This window comes from Passer montanus, unplaced genomic scaffold (assembly GCF_014805655.1).
Source record: "Passer montanus isolate IOZ18808 unplaced genomic scaffold, ASM1480565v1 scaffold2, whole genome shotgun sequence".
NCBI classification, from domain to species: domain Eukaryota; kingdom Metazoa; phylum Chordata; class Aves; order Passeriformes; family Passeridae; genus Passer; species Passer montanus.
The window spans coordinates 15,705,497-15,728,318 of NW_024366591.1; the positions used below are offsets into that span (position 1 = coordinate 15,705,497).

General features: G+C 42.0%; 1 protein-coding gene across 9 annotated transcripts in view; it reads right to left on the reverse strand.

The window, feature by feature from the left end:
• The window catches only part of NHSL1 (NHS like 1), a 176,466-nt gene that overhangs the window by 39,660 nt on the left and 113,984 nt on the right, over nt 1-22,822 (reverse strand). For 8 of the 9 annotated variants that reach the window (XM_039707442.1, XM_039707441.1, XM_039707440.1 and 5 more), the window contains exon 2: nt 10,010-10,162. In XM_039707442.1, the coding sequence (XP_039563376.1) occupies nt 10,010-10,162 (153 nt within the window). Of the gene's footprint in view, nt 1-10,009; nt 10,163-12,384; nt 12,857-22,822 lie in introns of those variants that run through there. The other variant, XM_039707445.1, reaches the window with a different exon arrangement.

Here is a 22,822-nt window from a genome sequence, read left to right on the forward strand (position 1 = left end):
CAAACTGTAGTACAGTATACATTTGTCTTGTAAACGCAAACTGTTTAAAATTACCTCTTATTTTACAGGTGACACTGCACTTTAATAATCAAAGTATCAATGCTTTTGGTTTTAAAAGAAATTACTTTCACCACTGGTAAGTAACTGCATATAATTTTAATTTACTTGATAGAGACTTTGAATTTGTTTTTCCAGTTGAGTTGAGACAACTAAGATACTGTGGGCTTGCGACAGACAGGCGTGGGTGTCAAAGATCTGGATTTCTGAGCTGGCATTGCTGCATCTGTGCAAATCACGTTGGGTTAGATCCAGTCAAGGACTTACTTCCTGCAGTCAGACAGGGCGTGATCTAAATTTCACGTACGTGCCTCCTAAATTCAGAGTCCAAACAGGTATGTACACACTGCCTGCAGCATACGAATATACAGAAAGGCAACTCAGGATAAATCCAACTAAGGAAGAACTTGACATGCTTAACTCTCATCATCACCACGTTAGTAATGGCTGGTGCTGGGTCCACTGCTGCAAGCCCTTCTCATGAGGGGCAAGAGAACCTGACAGGGTTCTATGGATGATGTGCTTTTGCAAGTTAAAAGTATTTTACATTTAGATACAAATTAAAGTTCTTTACAGATGACGTGGGCACAGGCTAAATCTCCAGCTTCCTAGTGGTGCTCTCAGAACACTAAGCAAAAGGTTGTCCCCTGTAAAAGCCAGAGTTGTGCTTTGTTTGGGACTGTCATATGGTCTGGTGCTAAGTACCAAAACACACTCTGAGCACTGAACCAGGACCTCGTCAAAGGGCATGGCTGCCTCTCTGCTTGCTCACACCACTGTGTAAGGCGTGGATAAAACCAAGGTAACACTCGACTATGCAGTTAACTGGGGAATTTCAGGGAGGTAACTTTTCAAGATAAAGAGCTTGTTGAGAATTATTATGCCTGGGACTATAATTAAAACAGACACCCTGGTTCAAAGGTTTCTTTGGTCATTAAATCCAACTGGAATTACTACCTTTCACTCTGTGCCTCTTTATGGTTCCCTCATTTGTAAACTGGGGTTAAGAATGCAGAGTTCTCTGTGTGTAGATGAGACAGGCTATATAAAAGCTCAGCTGTACAAAGGCAATCTTGTTTCTCACAAATATCTCAAGTTAAACATGACTTCAAAAAAACCAGCCCAATTTAACTCCAATACAGCACCTATTTTTGTCCCTGGATCTAAATATGCAGCAGACAGCTTGCCTTTACCACTTTACATTCCTCCCAAAAATTCACTCAGCTTGGATCATGTCCCATTTCTTTAAATGTATAAATCCCCATATCATCTGCAGAACTTGACTATCACAGAGACTGCTTCTATATCAAAGCTTTAAAATATGTTGTAAAGCCACAGCAATTATGCACTTGTGTAACCCCTGAACTGTAACCAATGCTGACTGCAAAGCAAGTTCATGAACTTCAGCTGTGATATATTCAGTGCACCATTTTGTTCAGACTCCCACTTAAACGGGTCAGGGATTTCAACAGATGGAGTACTGTTGCCACCCAGCTGAAAAAACTTCTCAGTTGCTCAACAGCTCAATCTAGATGCTCTGGCTAGTACCAGACTTTGTCAATCCAGCCAACCACCTTATTATTCCCATCCCTTGCCCCAGAAAGCAGTTTTATATTGATATTTCTGTATCTTTTATCACTACCTACAGAAAAGCCCAAGACAAACCCAGAGACAGTGAGCACGGGTACCAACACATTTCTTCCAAAAGCACCATTTAAAATGGCAAGTAGAAAAACAAACAAAAAGACCACCAGTAAAACTTAGTTTTGCTGTCTTACTTGATGACTAAGAACTTGAAAGGTCCATGAGCCTTTTTAAAAGACTATTTTGTATATTCTCTCTCATGAGTAAGTAGCCATGCCCAGCCACACAGGTAGCTTTTAAGGACAGATGCTTAACCTAGAAACAAAGATGTCCTGGGCTCCGATGGGATGAAGGTAATGCTAACACAGGGCTGCTGGACTGTGACAGAGAAGAATGCTGCATGGTGACTTTAAAGAAGTCTTACTGAAAGTGAACAGATATATTTATGTTAGGTCTATTTCCCCCCCACACACACATGTTGGTAAGCATGTCCTGCCATGTAAATGGAGGCCAGTTGGGCTGAGAAGCACAACTTTCCAAGCAGCTTCAGGGCTCATCTGTGCAGACACAAAACAGCACAAGGATGGGGCGTGGAAGTGCAACATTACAGGAAAGCATTGCACAGATTTATTTTCAAGGGTCTAAATCAAATGCAAGTATTTAAGAAGGATCCAAATTAAAAGGAACTCTTAAATGTCAAAATACTTTTAACAGGGTCAAGTAAATGCAAACATGTTGATCTTTCCCGTCTTTCCTGGAGTTTTCAAAAAACAAATACATTTAATACCAACCTTTAATTCCCCAGGTGATCTGCATGATTTAGCAATAGGGAAAACCTTTCTAGTGGCACCAAAATGCAACAGCCACGACACATTATATTTGTTAACAAGCTGTCACTAGGGAGTGCTCAAAATAATTATCACTGTTTGTCTCAAATTCATTTAAATTTCTGCAAGTGCCTTATATGACTGCATTTAGTGGTGACAAGATGTCTTCAGTGTAACAGTGTATTTGCTGCCTTTTCTATCTTTAATGCTTGCATTAAAATAACACTCCCTGCTTTTTCTCTAGCATTTTTAATGGATATTTGCTGTTTCTTAGACAACTGAATACAGCTAATATAAAAATACAAAGGGGTTTTTCACTGTTTTTTCTCCTAGGACATTTTATATATAAAGCAATCTCAAATGCTGCCAACATAACATCCTAAATATAAGAGAGTAAGGAGGAAGAAAAGCAAAAATGAAATCAACTGAAAGTTCAGTATTCTTTGTGATGGAAGTTGCTTTACCCAGTACTTAAACTTAACTGCTACAGAGAGTTAACGGTTTCAATTTATTCTTTTTACTAAAGACATGGATCTGAAATGGGTTCAATAATCCATCAGTAATAGCTGCCTAAAAAAACACATTCATCTAGTTAAAAAAAAAAACTGTATTATTTTGAAACAAATGTTATCTTCTTTAAGCCCTTTCGCTGGAATTGCTTTCACTGCTCATGTGTATCATGCAATCAATCTACATATAACCACTCTTTATGTTTTTACACTCAGCACTGCACTATATAAACTAAACCTAAAAATAGGCCACCTAGATGCTTCCAAGTAGCTCAATTTCGCAGCACAAGACCAGCTTTCAAACAGATGCAGTGCGGCTCTTGGTCAAATTCTGTTTTGTTTCATTTGAGTATTTCCTTTTTGAAATTCCTTATTAGAAAGGGCAGCTGGAGTATGGAACGTGGCCAAAACCATCAACAGATGTACGGTGAATTAATTCAGTAACAGTAAAAAAAGCAGGATACATGAGCAGAACCTCTGATAGTAACTTCACAATTTAAACCAAAATAATGATAAATAGGTTGATTTCTATTTTTTGATTTTATAGCTCCATGGCCTTTCAGGAACATATGGTCTACTCCTAGCCTTTAATGGCCTTTTACTTCATTAAGGTTTCCAGTTGGTAGGGAGTTCACATCTTGACATCTCTCTGAACCTGAACCAGAGCTATTATTAATATGAAGTGGTTTCCCCCTATTTTGCAGCTCTTTAATGAAACATAAGATTATTTTAAGTCCATAATCTTCTCAGCAGGATTATCGACTAGTAGGTCTGACCCTAATATTGCTCATCTGAACAGTGATCTGGCAGATGCACTGAGAAAACAAAGGCTAAACACATACCTGTCTGGAGGGTCTTGAAGCAAGACATAATAGAGGCTTTATGACTAACTACTTAAATCCTGTTTTATTTGACAATGCTAACCAGATGTCTTCTGGAAAACAAATCAAGTGTTTCAATCACTGCTGCTTAAATACATTCCTTGAATTTGGCCAACAAAGCCAAACAGAAGCTAGAGTCAGCCAAATCCAGCTCTTCTGAAGATGAGATAATAAATGAATCATCGCAGGCATTGGAACAACGAGCCCTATATTATGTACGTAGCCTGAATCAACACAATTTCCCTGGGGGGAGGGCACAAAGTACAGGCAGTTGTGCAGGAAGTTTCAGCAGTTACAGACTGAAAAGGGAATGAAAATCAGCGTGTGGACTGCTCCCACTACTTACAGCAACACCTTCCTCAGTACATAAGCGACACCTTCTTATCTGCTGGAAAGGACAACCAGGCTGGACAGTGACAAGACACTGCTCCTCATCTGCAACTTCAACAGTGCAGAGAGTGTCCACAGCACTCTTCAGGAGCTGGGTATCTCCTAATAGTCTGGCATCATTTCAGTCTAGCTGTGTCTGACCTTTAACATTAATACAGTTATTCCATCTCTGCCCTTTATGCCTGTTGTCTCCCAGCTCATAAAAAAATGACAACATACAACAGTAGAGATTGCACTCCCCTACTTTTTTTTTTTTTTTTTTTTAATTCGAAAGTGCTCTACATTGCTAATTGCAGGAACTGGAAGACAAGTGCCCCTTGGAAATTCCACTGTAGATGCCCTGCTCTGGTTCCCATCACTGAAACTGACATATATCCACATCTGAGGGAGAATTTAGAATAGTTCCAAAGTAACAGAACCTAAGAGTTCAGGTACATGGTACGAATTCTTTTTTCTCTTCCTTCACTTCATCATAGCTTGCAAAATTATCCAAGGCCAATGCATTCCAGATTAAACTTTAGGCTTTCCATTTAGGACATTGGACCTCCACCTGTAACACACTGTTGATGCCACAAACCTGCTCAGAAGGTAAACAGGCACAATTAAAATACACCCCAAGCAGTTAAATAAAGCAACACTTAGAACAGAGCTGTGTCTCCTCCCTATCTTCATGCTTCATGCCTTATTGCTTGTCAATTTTAGAGTCTAACACACTTCACAAAATGAGGATTAGTCTCAATTTACTTTTACTGCCAAATATTTGTGTCACTACTATGTACTACAGCTGTTCTATCTGTGCTCCCAGCTGAAGACCACTGCAGTTCAGAGACTTCCTCAGACACTGCTCCCTCAAACAGGACCATGCATGGGCCAGATCTGTCACTGCACTGTGTCAGGGATGGGAGCTGTTCCACAGTGCTACCCTACCCGCTGAACCTCTCAGCCTTATGGACCAAGAACACCCCAGGAAACACTGCAGTATGTGGCACTGGGCCCTCCAGCACAGACAACAGCCTGCCTTAAGAAACAATGCCACTCTGAACAACATCAAACTCACAGCTCTGCTACTGCCCAGGCCATACTCTCAGGGCTAGTTCACACACTCAGCAGACATTAGCAACATGAGACTAGCCAAGTCGAGTAGTCCCTCATGCTTGGAGCAGAGCACACAGCAAGGGAACAGGACTGATTTGAGGATCCTGGCCCCATGTAGAGCCCCAGCTCTTCCTTCCCATCTGTTGTCTTCATCTCCTGTTTTCGTGAGTTCCTAGGACACAACAGTGACACAAAGCACAGAGTCACGTTAAGACTCCTCAGTGGTTAATACTGCTTTGTTTCTATCTGAACATCGGCATTTTGGGAGACACCTTTTTCTGAAGTGCCCGTGAAAACACTAGGAAAAGGCCATATAGGACAGGGTTTCAGGAAAGGCCAGCCAGAGCAGCTTGGCCCTGAGGGTAAGAAAACATGCATCTTGCATGGCACATGTCACTCCATTTGCTTCAGCAGACACTCCAAGGTCCTGGCTCCTGCCCCAAAGAAAAGAGGGTCTGCTTTATCCAATGCAAACAAAACACTAAGAAGAAACATTGTATCTATCACCACAACCCAAGAACTCTATCATTTTCTAAACATTTAAATCAAATTGCAATGGTACCCTGACTGTGAAGTGCAGCTGAAGTTACTCTTCCTCCCTAGCCATCATATTAAGCCACTGAGACCTTCCATTTAAAATCAAGTAACACAGCCTGGGTTTAATATACCAAGCCATTGGTTTTAGTCAATAACAACTCTAAATTTTAATATAGGTTACATATAGGTTATATGTCTCAAGAACAGACAGACTATGCCTCACAAACTTTCCAGGTTTATTTTCTAATTCAGATTACTGGACAATACTGCTTTTTAAAACTTCAGAGGGCAGCAGAGCACCTGCATGCCTAAAATAGCTTTACCACAGCTATGAACACATTTGAATGAAAGATCTCACCACTTACACTTGAAAGTAGCTTCATAAAGGAAAAGCACATTATTTCCCCATAATTTCAAAATTATAAAGGCTTAGTTCATAGGGAAAAACCTAAAATATCTCCCTATGCAACATCTACTGTCACATACATCATCCATTTTCACAGTGTTGATAAGCGGGGGACATACCAATATATAATATACAAAGTAAAATAATCAGCTGCACAAAAATTAATTAAGATATTTTCCTCCTCCAAACACAACACTGCTTCCTGAACAAGTATGCAGAAATCAGCATACAGTGTACTTAATTTTCTCAAGACACGTTAAATACTATTTATTTTAATATCTCTAACTTTTTATCCTTAAACCAATTTAAGTAGCAATATTACCTTCTGTTTAAGTGGTACTTAAAAGTTTATTCTAAATAACAGACAACTTTCTATTTATTTCACTAGATTTTTTTTTTACTAGACCCACACTGTAAAGAATTTGCTGTTAAAATCCTACACAGCTTGCCCTTGCACTGACTGTCTAAGAAGCTAGCCAGGATTCCATCTGGTTACTATTAGATGGGTGAAAATACCTTGATAGAAATACTTTGCTTGAATTATTTTGAAATAACTTATACATTTGATACTCTGACAGGTGATTTAAATGTGCTTTACATGTGAATTACTATTTGTTACCTCCGTTTTATATTTCCTTTTCCATTTACAGGGGAGACACGTGTGCAGAAACAAACAGTCTTCAAGCTGCTACAGCTGCTATCTACCAACAACATCAGCTCTCATAATATGAACAAGAATAGGACTGGAAAACTTTCAAATCTGTCTTTTGATGGTCTGAGCAATACCTGCTGACTTAGTCCTCATGACTTCATTATCTTCATTATCAGGTTCAAGGGGACCACCAGAGGTTCTTTCTTCCTTCCCAAACTCTTCTAAAGATAGGCTTAAATATACACAAATGCCTTCTGAGTAGTGCTTGTCTGAAATAGTCTTCAAGCTACTACAGCTGCTATCTACCAACAACATCAGCTCTCATAATATGAACAAGAATAGGACTGGAAAACTTTCAAATCTGTCTTTTGATGGTCTGAGCAATACCTGCTGACTTAGTCCTCATGACTTCATTATCTTCATTATCAGGTTCAAGGGGACCACCAGAGGTTCTTTCTTCCTTCCCAAACTCTTTTAAAGATAGGCTTAAATATACACAAATGCCTTCTGAGTAGTGCTTGTCTGAACTATTCTTAAAAACTTTAAATTATTTCATAATTTCACAAAAATTTACAGGGGGAGGCATTTAAATACCTTTGCCCTCGTATTTCTCTACTGATGTACATACATACTGCTTCATTTCTGACTTAATTGCTCTAGTTCTACTTCCTTCCAGTTTCCCTTTGTTGTCACCATTTTCTGGAGACAAAAGTGATTCATCCCACTTTCTGCACAGAATCCAGTGCATTTTGTCATCCAGTGTCATTCTTCCCCCACCACCCATACAGGTCACATACAGCTGTCCTACTGCTCCACCGTTTACCCCAGCCAAACAATCTGAAACACCAAAAGGATGGCAAACTGCAAGCTTTATCCTGAGACCAAGACATGCAGAACTGCCCCATGCTAACCCAATGGTGCTTCTCATAAGACTACTTCAAGCTCTTCTGCCTTACGGTCACATAATTCCTTTCTACCTATTAAAGAAGCTTTAGAAAACTTTGTTTTTTCTAAAGAAATAGGTGGAAAAGCAGTTCGTTCAGCAGTTGTCAAAATTATGTCAAAATTCTGACAGTGCTTTTACACAGAATGAAACTCTGCTCTGGATACAGAACTTCTAACTCAAATCTCTAAGGCACCAATGCCTTCCTAATTTCACACTGCTGGTTGAAGGAACAGCACAGTAAAACTGATAAAACTTCACTCAGTGCCTCTCTTAATACTGCTCATGTTGTAGCTTCTCAGGACAGTTCCAGGCAACAGCAAGGAGTTATTTTAAAACTGCACTTAGGGGGAAAAAACCCCACAGCTCAAGGAAAGAGCTTGAGGTTAAACAAATAAGTAAATAAATAAATAGCAGAGTTGTATTCACTAAGTCAGCAGTATGACATCTGGCAAAGGTATCATCACAGTTTCTCCTCTCAGTTACTACCCTGAAAGCATGAAACTGAAACTCACTTCATTACCAAGCAGTCCTACATCATGTACACAAGCCAGGTTATTTAACACAAATGGCTAACTAGCAAATTGTAGTAGTAATCAACAGCTTCTTTTTTATAATGAGCTGCACCTCCAGAGAAAAATCCCACCAGACCAAAACAACTCCAGGCGTGTAAGAAGGGGAAGCAGCATATATTACTTGGTTTCACACAAATATGTTAGATATAGATTTGTTTAAACAGAACATTAAACTGCAGTACAAACATTTCTGATCAAACTCAAGAAAATCAGTGCATTTTAGCCTGTGCAGGTTTTTGGGGTTTTTTAACAGTCCAAAACAGAGAACAGGGAAAAATATTAGAGTGAGTGGTTCACGTTCACAGAAAGCTAACAACAATCAGTGCTCTTTTTAAACTAAAGCAGGCAAATATTTTTATTTTGTAAAGGACTGATAAATATTTTTATTTTGTAAAGGACTGGTAAGTGTGCCTGCAAGAGAACAAAAAATGTTTCAAAGCTAAGGAACTGCACAGATGTATTAATCCAGTAATAAGTATAGAGGGCACACAGGCTATCTGCTAAGCCATGCAGGAGACAATAACACTGGCTGTCAAGACTTGCCTATTAAATGATAACAAAAAGCACCTAGTAAGAGACAGTGAAAATCAATTAACTGGGGAAATGGCAAGAGAACTCAAATATGGCTGTCAAACACTTCTCTATTCAGACATACAAAATTAAGTTTTCTTCAAGTCTAAAAAGCAGAAATGTCACATTAATCAAATAAAAAAATACAATATTCTTTTAAATCAGGTTAACTTTGCAAGGTATCAAGTACTTGCAGTTCCTGCTGAAACAAAAAGGAACTTGAACAAGTTGGCTCTTTGCAGGGTAACCCTCTTTGTTAAACAGCCAGTGTAAAGAAAAATCTAGGTTAACCTTTCCAGAACACGAACATTATACTGTTATTTTAAACTTTATGTCTGGCCCAAGGACAGACATTCTGCAGGCCTCCTTGCTGGCTGCTTGTCTTTGTTCTCATGGCTGCACTGACACAACACAATGCCTCGCACGACAGACTGCACAGGTACAGCCCCAGCGAAGGTACTGTGGGTAAAAACTGAGCCTTAAAAACACGCTGAACACTTCTGCAAGCAAGCACTTTTACTACTGGAGGAGTCCTTGTGAGTGCCCTGTTCCCCATTTCCCTTTCTGCCCTCAGCACCTTTTACAGGTTCTCACAAGCAGCCAGAATCCCGGAAATGACACTGTGCAACAACAAAAGAAATCACCAAACGAAACACCCATAATGCGTTTTTTCTCCACAAATGGACTAATTCAGGACTTACTGAAATTGAAGGTACCATTTTGGAAATACTCCAAAGACTAAACAGGCCAAGAGACACTTTTCTATTTTAGAGTGCTTTGTCAGATAACACATTTACTCATGTGTTCACAGCAAAGTAATTTTCCCTTGTCCCTTCATTTGAGGGGGAAAATCCCACTAATGTTCTACAAGTGGTACAGAAAAACAAGTAAACTTGCAAATCCTGCAATCTGGATATGTTTGCAAAGACTGGCAAAAAGTACTGTCATTTTAGGACATCTCTGTGAGAGTAGCGGTGTCTTACCTCTCAGCACTGACTTGAGGTTCAGCTTGGCTTGTCTGTGCAGGTCCTCCACACAAGGTGGTCTTGAGGAGGGTAGGAAGACATTTTCCTGCTGGTGCCACGGAGCAGTGTAGTGCACAGTCCATCTACTCTCTTCATCTAGGTTGGAAACAGCTGCAGAGAGACACAAGAATAAGAAAATGAGATGTTATTGCAGATAGCTCTATCACAAAATCCCACATGTAAGATTGTCACACGTCATCTAAAAATTAAAGAAGCATTGTTTGCCACCAAAATACTCCTTAGAACCTCACTTCCATGACAGTTAAAAAACCCTTCCTTACATTTCTATTCTAAAATTAGTTCTGTAGGAAACACCTTTTGCTCTTCCCATTTTTATATTTGTTGTTTTATTTACTCTAAACTTGCAACTGTGTTTTCCCCACCCCGCTCTAGCTCCCATTCTTCAAAAAGGAATCAGTTTTCCACTCCCTGATCATGGCAGGTGCTGTGCAGTGCAGAATAGCTCGGCTCAAAGGTGCCCCTGGGAATATGACAGCCTTCATGAGAGATGACAACAGGTTCATTTTTATTGGGAAACAACCTTGTCTGACCTCCTGCTTTCTCACACCAGAAACAAGATTCCAGTGAAGCAAATAAATTAGCTATGTTCCTTTGTCATGAGTGGAAAGCAGATATAAACAAAAGCAGCTCCATGGACAAATACTGCTCACAGCACAACAGCACTGAAGAGGGCTATCTCTGGTCACCTCTTTGCACTCAATACAAACGTGAAAATAAAACACAGACCTTACTCAAGTTCAGACAGTCTAGCAATAAAACAGCCAAAGCACACATTGCCAAGATCTGTTTATCATCTATGCTTCCCAAGAGACAGCCACTGTGTTTTGTTTCGAGTTTATCATCAATAAAAACTTATACAGTTGAACAGCCTCATCCCTCTACCCTGCTGTAAACAGAAAAAGGGCAGCTGGCGGTCATATTTTATGATCCCCCAGGCACTCTTTGGCCTTTAGCTAGCATGCTGCACATCCCTGCTTTTTAGCTCCCCAAAGCAGAAAAAGCCACTACAGATGTGCTGCCTTCCAAGCACCTGCCCTGCCGCCACTGCTCCACTGCCCCAGGCTCGCCGTCAGCTCCACACCCTCCCTTTGCTGCCACACGGCCTGTGGCATCACTTTGTGGTTTGTCTGATGCCCTTGTGATAGCAGAGGTGGTATGTAAAACTGAGAAGCAAAAAGGATGCAACAGCCTCCTGTCATTTGAAAAATTACCCTTTCCTTAACACTACTGGGATCATTTCAGATGGAAACAATTGGTATTTGTAAGGAAAATAAGCTATGCCTCTCGCTTCAAAACAGAGCTAAAGCCTAAAACCTATTCTTTTCTAAAAGACTTGAGGTAGAGGGGGAGGTTGTTAACTGCTTCCCCTCACATATTTCAGATTAGATTCAGACCTCGAATGGTCTGAAAATGGGTGTCCTCATGTCCATGTCTTGGTCCTGCATCCTGCCCCCTTCTCCCAAGACATACTGGTTCCAACACGGGCAGATACACACTCAGCCTGTGCCCACCCTCCCCGTTCTTGCTCACCAGAGGTCGAACCTAAATCACGAAAAACGGAGAAGTCATCACCTCCCTGACTGCAGCATCAATCACCCCCATCTAACAGAAAACGTGACACTTAAAGTCAGTGAAAGACACCCACACCATTCCCTGGCCGAACCAGCGGATGGGGAGTGGGTAAGGCTGGAGGAGGAAGAGGAGGAGGGAAGCACCTGCCGCCAAACCCACTGTCTGGCTGCTGTCCTGCCCAGCAAAATTAAGGTTCAGTGCTCATCAGATCGATAATGGTCATCAAAACTAGTCAAGAGAAGTGGTGTGCACATTTGCCAATAATTCTCTCTAGCCTCATTTGTCTGTCCTTCATGATTTAAAGGAAGATCAACGTGATTTGAAAAGCCACTCTGAAACCAGAACATCTTAAAAAACAAACCTTGGCTCAAAACAAACTTTAGGTAGACACCTCAGCGATACAAGCCCATAGCTGCATAAGCAGAGACAGACGTCCGACAAACCATCAGCACACCACGACACACCGGCACACCCTGCCTTGTCACCGAGTTGCCCATTTCACACCGAGAACTTTGGCTCCTTCAGTATCACCGTGACAAAGCACTTCCAAAGCCACTGTGTCCCAAAGCAGAGGTCCTAAAGTCCCTCACAAGGCTGCCTCCACACACTCCACAACGATAAAAAGAGAAAAGCTTAGAAAGAGGCTGCAGGAAGCAGAAGTGAAGCCGACGGGACCTGGACTTTCCTTCAGAACTGGGCTGCCTCCTGAAAGCTGAGTGAGCAAACAGAGCCATACTTACTCTTTCTCTTGAAAAGTTTCATGAGAGATTTAAGCTTTGTGTTGATGAAAACCACCATTTTCAAGGTGCTGAACTGCGATCCTGAAATTGAAATCCCATAAAAAGGAGGAGTTGCAGAAAGGTGACTGCTAGATTGAACCTGTTCAAACTCCGCACACCAAATTTCTCTTCTCCGCGTTTCTCCCCCTGCCTTTTTTTTTTTTCTCAAATCACTTTAAATGTGTCTAGATCTTTCTGACAGACGAAATAATTTACAATTCTTTAGCCTGAGTTTCTCCTCCTCGCATGTAACCCTGTCCGCTGGAATCAGGCACTTCCAACAAGCAGGAGAAAAAAGCACCCCAGCTGTTATTCTCCTTTGCGCAGGACGAAAAAGGTTTTCTTGCTGTCCACAGCAGTTACTCCGCTCTTGTTCCCCTCCTTTCCTCCGCTCTCCAAGTTGGGCTGCTCCAGAAAGTCCCGAGACAGCAGGTGCTTGCTCTCCTTCCCATGTCTCCAGCGGCTGTGCCGGCGGAGCAGCAGGAGATCCCGGCACCTTCCCTGCCCCCGCCCCCTCCCGCCGCACCTCCCCGGCGGCCCCGGCCTCCTTCCAGTTGCAAATGAGTGCTGCATTTTCGTGCTAATCAGGATGCTCGGCTTTCCCACCGCTCCCATCCTTCCCCCATCTCCCCCCACCACCCCTTTTTTTATTTTCACCCTCTTGCTCCCACTTTATCAAGGATCCAGAGCTGCGCCTCAGCTGGCCGCTACACGCAGTCTCGGCTCTGCACTGCCTCCCCTTCCAGTCCCACTGCTCCCCCCGTAGTCACTGCCATTGCCTGAGACATCAGCACACTAATTTTACATATTGAATTTTATTCAGCTGCACTCCTAATTTATTCTTATTAGCGTCATCTCAGACCAGATACATGGAAAACAAAATCGAGTTATTTCTGGCTAATAGAGATTCTGTTATTCATCAAACGAAACTTGTGCACGGAGATGAAACAGCCCAGCTTTTTGAGATGCGCGTTTTATCCTCGTGTCTTAAAAAAATGCATCTGTACAGAGGTCCACAGGCATCCTTCCTAGGAATGAACTGCAATTTTGCAGAAGTTAAAGAGAAAACTCTAAGCACCAAATGAATGTGCTCAGCAGGGCATGCCCTTTGCACAATGTTCAGGCTCAAGAAGCAAGCCCTCCCTCACAAAGCAAGCTTAGGAAACCCCCTCGAGTTAACAATGAAAAGGATTTTTTTTTCCCTCAGGAAAACGAAAAATGCCAGCAGCGGGGGGCTCAGGCTGACCCCAAAGCTGCAGCAGGCTGCAGCCTCTGGAGCACAGCATGTAAAAGCAGATGCTCCACAGGAACTTCTAAGTTTCACCAAACAGTTGAGACCCAACACTGCGAAGAACAGACTGTAAATGAAATATTTTCATCATTGTCTGAACACAGCACCATCAATATTTAATCAGAATTTTCCAAATCCAGAGATTTTGCAATTGCAACATGAGCTTGACATCAAAACTACATGAGCAGCAGGTCTCTCCAGCAGCTGCTGGTCCAAGAGGCATTTTGACTGGCTCAGCTCTGCCAAAGGGACAGAAGACCATGGTGCCATGGCAGCAATGGCAGGGAAGGCATCTCTGTTTTTTGCACTGATTTCCATTTTCCATTTTACACAAAAAATGACTCTGGCATCGAACTCTGATAACAAGGTAACTATTTAGCTCTGGTGTTGAATTAAATATACAGTAATATCACTGTCAGACATTTGCCATCCACAAACCATAAAATGCATGCTTGCTGGACACACACTGACAGTGAGTTTAGAGTGATTCCATTTCTAACTATTGCCATAGCTATATCTGAAGGCAAGCCAAGGAGATGGTGACTCCTTTTCCAGTGTGGTGTCAATCTTTTTTAGGATGTACGAAGTGCCTCTTCGTGCCACTTCCTTAGCGTGTAGGAAGCGGAGCACAGGGAAAGGAGAGAGTTTCAAGCTGTAAAATGATGGAGGCCTGGGCTGCTGAAGTGAGACAGCCTCTTCCAAAGGTCTTTATGGAACCTCAGAAGAGCCTTGCAAGCCCTCAGAAGCAAGACTTTGTTACCTTTTCATGGTCAAACCACTGTGAATCAACATGATCCTGGGTACTCTGGGCAGCTTGGAATCCTTTTCATTTCACCCTGGGCTAAGTGCAGTGTGCTTTTTGTTACTCAACCCACCCTGGAGCATTTCTCCTGCCTTAGAACAAGCACTTGACCACTGTCCTCTATCCCGGATCTCAGCATGGAGGCAGACATTCAAACCCAGCAACAAACAATACCTTAATTGATGTCTGCCTTTCATCCCACTCCCCACCCCGACCTTGCCTCCACCTACCCTCAGGTCATGCAGTTAAAGAGGTCAGACATCAAAAATGGCTATCATGAGGGACTACCCCAAAGGAAACACCGTCTGGCCACTCCTATCTGCACCTCTGAGACTCTGCACTAGTCCAACAACAAAAAAAACCTCTTCTCCACCTGAGACAAACCCACTGACTTCATAAAATTCATCACATTGTCTCAACCCAGCGTTTTGTAAAGGCTTTTCCTGTTTCAAGAAACTGTCATCTAATAGCAATTCTCTGAGAACTCAAAGCGTGAAATGCCTGCACTCCTCTGCACTTAGCCTCCCCTACACTGAGAAGAAAAGGAAAAAATGGGGAAGTTTGAGAAAATGCATATTGTAGCCACTGCACAAACAAATAAAGGACTTCACCCTCAAACACTGCCAATCCGGCAGACAAACTCACAAGAATCCCCACCAAACAACAAGAACAAAAAAAAAAAAACCACTTAAAATTAACTTGACAGAATAAAATTTAAAAGCTTGTTAAAACTAGATAAACCCAGCATTAACAGTAGGTGTGCAGACTGTGTTATCAGTTTTTACATGCAAATGACTCAGAGACAAGCAGGAGACAGGGGAGACCTTGCTCTGTGACACATTTGCTACTCCACCTTCGACAAGTTAATATTAACCCACCGCCTGAGTTATCACATCCTTAGAAGCAAGGATCACAATTGCTGCCACATAAGGATCACAGAAATACAGAGGAATCAGGAATATCACAGAGAATACAGAAAACATGGAGAAGATGTTCAGTAAATGTTAATTTTCACTTCACTTCACTGGATGGGACTAGTCACAAAGTTTGGCTCAGAAGAATCTTCTTCCTAAAAAGTGGTGGACTGGAGCAAAGAAACTGAGAGGCACAAGTTGCAGTGTCAAACAGCATCCTCAAAATCACAACTGTGTAATGAACTCATTAGCAAAATGCTTTTTTTAGTCCAACTATAATAGTTTTTAATCCCTGAGTGGTGTAACTGATTCTAATTTTCTAGCAGAGGCCACATACATGCAGAAGAGAAGTAAAGAAGAGTGGCTGCTTGCACGTGGCATGCCTGAAACGCTGTAGCCATTCCTTCACTCCCCTCCCTGCCCTATCCCCTCTTTAGAGGGGCTTTCCAGATGACCTGTTCCACGACAGCCCTCCACGACAGCCATCTGGGACAGCCACCCCTCCACATTCACAGCAGCATAAAACATCGGCGCCAGGGAAACAATCTGGAAATATTCAGCTTCCACGGAAATACTTCCAGCCAGCCCCTGGGGGAGAGGGGCTCTTGTGTCTAGCTCCCCTTCACAACCCAATGGCCTGAACCTTAGCACCAATGCACAAAATCCACTGAAAAAGCTGCTTTATAAAAAGACAAATGTTGAAAAGTTACATTCTTGGATCCCTCATAACCAGAGCCAGAGCAGCTGCCCAGCAGCAGCCCCAGGGGCAGCTGTCCACAGGGACACTGGAAGCAGTGAGAATTAGCTTCTCATCCTAATCACCAGCCCATGCATATACGTGCAGTACAAAATTTAGGAAGTATTTAGGTTTTAAAAAACCCAAACAAATGAAACACAAGAGTAGCTAAAGCAACGCTTTCTAGCTCCCTCCCTCAAAAGAAAACAAATTTTACCACTTTATTTTCATGAAGGAGAGGTAAGCCAAACACACATGATATATCAAGTTCATTAAGGGAATGATGCATCAAACTACTAAAATGTACCATCATCTCAAAAACTAAACTTCAAGTTGCAGGCCTTAGCAACTTTATCTGGCCAATGGAAAGATCCTCCATTAAACAACTGAGGGAAAAAATAGTAAAACTGTCCAACTGAGCTGGGAACTAACTGCATTGTGAGAGCCCTTCCAGTGAGTCTCTGTTCAATGCACAAAAGGGAAAGTGGAAACGCTGGCAAGCAGATGTACTCCAAACAATTAAATCGATGCCTTTGCTTTTACAGACACGTCACTCGGTTGCTCTAAATAAGTTTCCACCGTGCCATCCTAGAGCAGCTTGCAGGGAAGAAGCTGCTGAAGGGCAGTTGTTTCCAGCACGTCTGCAGGAATGTGTCCGTGTAGGACATGCTCGGGATTGCTCCCTGCCGCCCCCACCACCCACTCTGAGCAGCTGTGGTGCCCAGAGGGGCGCAGCTATGGAAGTGACCCCCACGCACCCCCTCCCCAGGCTGCACAGAGCACCCAGGCACCTGCAGGGCAAGCCCGAAACTGAGGAGAGCTATTAAACTCACACGGCTCCTGCCTGCCTCAGACCAAGACCACCCACTTTTACTTCTAAGTGAGATTTCTATCATGAAGAAACATCAGAAAAGCCAAATGCCTCAGGTATTTTCAAAACTCACACCCAAGCTTTGTGTCTGTTCTGGTCACCTTCACCCATGATGTTAACCATTCGCTGGTGCCTAAATGGACTCCTTGCAGAGCACAGGAGTCAGTAATTCACGGTCAGAACGGGTTTCTCCCTCCCCGAGATCCCATCCCGGCTGGCCCTGTCCCGGCATCTTTCAGGAGAACAAAAGTGCTGCCTCCACAAAGGCCGTCCCAGGCGGCACCGCACTCAGCTGCCCTCCCGTCTCAGCTCCCCTCGCTCACAATGGCCTCTTTCAAGGCAACCTCAGCCTCGGTGAAGCAATACTGCCCCGGCTACTGAGAAATTACAATCCATTAAACCTGGGATCAGGAGGAAGAGGAGGAGGAGGAGAATGCACAGGGGAGAGGGAACAAAGAAGATAAATTATTTTATCCTAAAGCCACCACAACAGCACACCAAGAAGGATCCATGCCCCAGGGCAGGGGCAGGGAGTCAGGGCTGAGCCTGGGCCGGCGCAGGCTATTACGGGGCAGGTATTGCTGGACAAGAGGATACCCGGCTGAGCCCTCCTTTATCCAAGATCATAAAGGATTATGCCTGCAGGCTCTGGGAAAGGGGCTGCCCGGCGGGGGCAGAGGGAAGAGGGAGCAAGATGAGAAGGAGAAGCAGCACAACCTAAGCCAGAGAGGACAGAAAAGCAGCAGACTGATTGATCTGATGATCCTATTTAGGTCACAGCACAATAAAGCTAATTCATTCTTTAACAATTCAAAACATCTTTCTACAGGATCCTCTATCATGCAAACACATCGGCAGAGAGAAAAGGCAGCATTTGGGCAGGGCTGCCGGCAGACAAAGCAGCAGATTCTTTTGGTTAGAGCATCTCCCAACACAGTAATGGCACTCAAGAGAACACAAAACGTTTTGTGAATGTGCAATTTTGTTTTATTTTAAATTGCAGAGCACAATCCTTTTTCCTTTGGCCCTTTCTGAACCCCAGTTAAGGCAACTTCAGATCTCAGATGAGAACATTTCTCATTCCCTAGGGAATAATACCCTTGCAGGATGTCACAGGAAATATTCTCAATTTAAATACCCAATCCACCTGAATGCTCCTGTGCTATGGCTTATCCTAAAGAACTGATCAAAAATGCCTGGGTAAAGTAATGTCTGCAAGTAAATTAGTCTACAAAATCTTGGCTCTTACTAATAATAATGCACAACAGTGAAAATAATTTTCTTCTGAATTAGTGATGGAAAAAATACCAGGCAGACAAGTCTGCAAGTCTTCTCATTTGAATCATCCTATAGCACGAGGAGCAAAACCAACAAAAGCAGACTGCAAAAATTCCATTTCTGAACTTCTGTTCCAAACAGTCTCCTAGTAATTTCATCTTTGGCAGCTGTGCTCTTGGGCATCCACACTAATATCCAACAGACATCTTCAACTAATCCAGTCTGCATTCTCCTTATGGGTTTCCCAAAGGGGACATGCTCCCCACTCATTCCACTTATTTAAAGGTCACAAGAAAGAATTTTTGTATCCTATCTTGGCCTCCCTGCCCAACACTGATCTTTGGCATGCTTTTATTTATATATGGATTATCCTGGTATAAGGAGTTACAAATTCTTCCCTTTTTTTGGCTTTCTACTGACTCTCAATAAATTCTGGGTGGGTCTCATTTAAGATTGGAGGCACACTCTTAAATTTAGGCATGTACATTCTACAGTTTCCTAAGAACTATTACACCCTATAAATGAAAAAAGTTAAGCTCCTTGGAAAATACCAACCTGCACAGAATCATACAACTGCTCATGCCAAAATCAAGCTTCAAGCACTCATTTACTGTCTTCCACAGCAACTTGAGTAAAAGTTTTGTTCATTAGAAACTTTCAAAAATTTTACCTGAAAAATGTTATCTGCACAACACAATACTAAAATGATGAGTAAAAGTAAAGGCTCACAAATAATAAATGGACATTTGCTATTGCTCCTAAAGCCCTAAGATTTTTGATGAAATCTAAAAACCCAGGTGTGTTCCAATTAAAGACACAATCTGCCCTGAAATAAAGGTCTCCAAACTAAAGTAAGGCATGCAGTTCCTGTAACAGTGACCTAATAAATATATTACTGTCAGATTCAGCAATGTCTAAGGAAACAACTGCACCAAAATCTGTACCACAGAATCTCCAGAGACTGTCTTTAGCTGACCCTGGGCATATGGATCTCAGATGTGATCAAATACCAACAGATTTTGAAATCTTATTTTTAAGATTGGATTTGTGTGGTCAGCATCTTCTTATCAAAAGTCCTCAATAAAACCAAATGAACGGATTAATACTGTTAATCAGTTGAACTTTCAAAATTTCTAATGTGAATACCAACATAAGCTTTTATTAGCACTGGTTTGATTAAAAGTTTCAGAGATCTGTTATTAATCATACACATTAATCTAGAGGCCCAAGTCTCACTACATGCCATAGTGGATCAGCAATAATTCCTGAATAATAGTTGTGTTTCTTCGAGTAGCTGGCAAAATGCATCTAACAGTTTAAGTGATGCTAAAGTGATACAGGTGCCTTGCCACCAAGCATCTTCAGGAAGCACTACTGAGCACATTGTGGCAATGGTTTCTATAAATAAGTATGTGTGGGCAACAGGCAAACAACAGGAATCACAATGTTCTTCATCAAAATGTAGTCCATAAAATATTTAAAAATGCAGATTCTCTCCCCTCCTGCTTTCACTCTTCAATTTCTGCCTCCATTTCCTGCCAGACAGAAAAGGAGTAGATCCCTTGCTTTTCCTTCAGGATCCCCACTGCAGATACCTACATTTTTTCTTGTTTTAATAAAACTAGTTATTCCTTGCTGTGTTCATCCTTGTGTGCTTCATAAAACCAACCAAAGAGAAAAGCTGTAACACAGAAAGGGGTTTAACATACACTATTTCTAATGAAAGATACCATTCTTAAATGTAAAAATGTCTCTTTTGGTATCTTTGGTTTTCCCTCTAAGCACAAAATATAAACTGCAGAAAAGCTTGCATTTTGTTGGAAGAGCTGAAGTAGAAGTGTAAATACAAAACTCGAGACAGCTGAGGCTAGTTTTAAAATAATTTCTCTGAGTACGTTCACTATTCGTATCTGAAAACCTTTGAAAATGGACAGCTATAGTACCATCAGTGCCTCCTCAACTCTGAACAGACCACAGGCTGTGTAAAATAAGCTGAGTAAGTTTCATTCCTGAAACTTCCCAGTAGCTGTTTAGACAACAGAGGAAAAAGGAAAAGAAATATCAATCGTTAACTACTACTAAGCAAACAACCCTGCCACCCCAAGATAATTGATAAAACTACTGTGTATCCCAGCAGCTGCATTTTAACTCTGTGCACAATATTCCAAATTCAACTGTGAGGTAAACACTGGTTCAGAAGACTGTTAATTACTGACATATGTGCTATTACAGAATTGAAACAGGAGAGCATTTTTCATTATTAGTCACTCAGAAAAAAGAAGAAGCATGGTCTTAGAATTCTGGAAGAATCAGGTGTGAAATGTTACACCAGCTCCAGTGCAGGGCTGACCCCTGGAGCAGAAGTTTCCATTTAAACATAAAGGACATAAGAGATCATGGTCAATGTGAATAAACCTTCAGGAAAACCAGTCAATAAAACCAAAGCAGTATTTTCCCACAACTGGTATGGGATGTGCATGAAAAGGCAATTCCTTTTTCCCATGCTGATGGATAATGGCACAAGTAGTCTTGACTTTGGCACCCATTTAGGATGCTCTGATGCAGCATTAAAAAACTTCAATTCCAATTCACCTTAGACAAAAGCACCACCTAACAGGATCCCTGCTTTGTCATCACACAAGGAATTGTCTAAGCTGATGCACACCAAAACTCAATTTACATCTTAGTTTTTCGACCATAGCTACTGTGAAGAACATACTTGAAACCGTAGCCATTAAAAGTATACCTGACACATCCACAATGTCTAATATTCTGTACAGAGCACACACCCGCTCCAGGAACAAATAAATTAAAACACTGCATTCTTATAAGGCAGTGAAAACACTCCTTTTATAATCAGGGTAATTAGCATCATTCTTCTCTTTGGATTAATTAAACCTATCAGGAACAGGTTAGTATCATACCCAGGAAAAAAAAAAAAACTGCTCACCTTCAACTACTGGACATAAGGGACTGTCTTTTCCTTTGATGTTATTAATTATTTACCCTAACATTGCCACCAGCATCTGCTTGGGGATTTATAAGGCAGTGAAAACACTCCTTTTAAAATCAGGGTAATTAGCATCTTTCTTCTCTTTTGGATTAATTAAACCTATCGGGAACAGGTTAGCATCATACCCAGGAAAAAAAAACAACTGCTCACCTTCAACTACTGGACATAAAGGACTGTCTTTTCCTTTGATTATTAATTATTTACCCTAACATTGCCACCAGCATCTGCTTGGGGACCTGCTTGCTCCCCCCAAACAGCAGGCCACTGTTTCTGGTCTAGCCACAGCATCATGTTTGTGGCAATAGCATCACGTCTGACAAAGAGAAGGAGGGCCAGGTTGGTTAAAAGACACTGAGAACAGGTATAAAGGATCATTCATGAGGTGTGCCAAACCTACTTTGGAGATGCTACCCAGCTCCAGGTTTAATTACTCCTTCCTGGAACACATCACAAAACCTCACAGAAATGGTTTTATAAACTTCTATTGATGCCTTTGGGCAATGACAAGGAATGAGACCTTTGGGATGAGCAGCACATGGCCACTGACCCTACACAGAGAGGCTAGCTGAGTATTGCCACGGAAAAGGCAGCACAGACAGATAACTTGTCTTTCAACCATCGCATTTAGAAGTTTTTTGTATCTTCTCCAGCGACACCAGTTCATGCTCAGCTGGTGGGATCACTGGTGATCTAGTCAGCCCCCAGTACAGTGAGACAGTTTCCAGGCACATGCCAGGAGTGCAGCCTAACAGCCGCAAGCAGAGCATTGGGGAATTTGGCCTTTAAATCAGTAATGGTCAGGCCCCAGCCTGCCTGCCCGAGCGGGGAAGACATGGGGAGGCTGATTAAGTACCCTTAAGCTGGGACTGGAGAGATGGCATCGTGGGGTTTCACATTTATTCTCCTCCAATGACTCCAAGCCAGAAGTGGCCAGGTCACACATCAGGCGCTGTTTCTGTAACTGCTGTAATGGCAGGCACTGCTTGCAATCCAAAATTCAAGCTGCGCCTTTCCAATCATGCTTTATCTCTATAATCCCAGACTCCACACTGCTGTGTATTATAGCACCAATTGAGACATTATTGAGATGAGCCACCTAAAGCATTTTTCTTATTAAAAAAAAAAAACCCACAACAACTCCTCTGCCCCAATTTCTGCTTAGGCATAAGAACGTCACCATTACTGTTTGGTTTGCACTGCACATTCTTAGTTAGAATAGATCAGATCCAATCTACCTCTCAACTGCTTATTGGCAATTCCTTAACTGTGTGACTCCTTGGTCTCCTTTTGCGTCTTCCCATAGAGTCTGAAAAATGCTTTTTAGGAACAATATATTAATATAAACAAAGGCTCCAACCCTCTCCCTTTCTTTCTAACTAGCCAATTTCTCTCAATACCAACTCTTCTGAGAGATATAGGAAATGCAAGCAAAATGCCATCTGTTAGCAATGAGGTGGGACTAAGCCTTTAACATTGAAATATTTATTTTAGAAA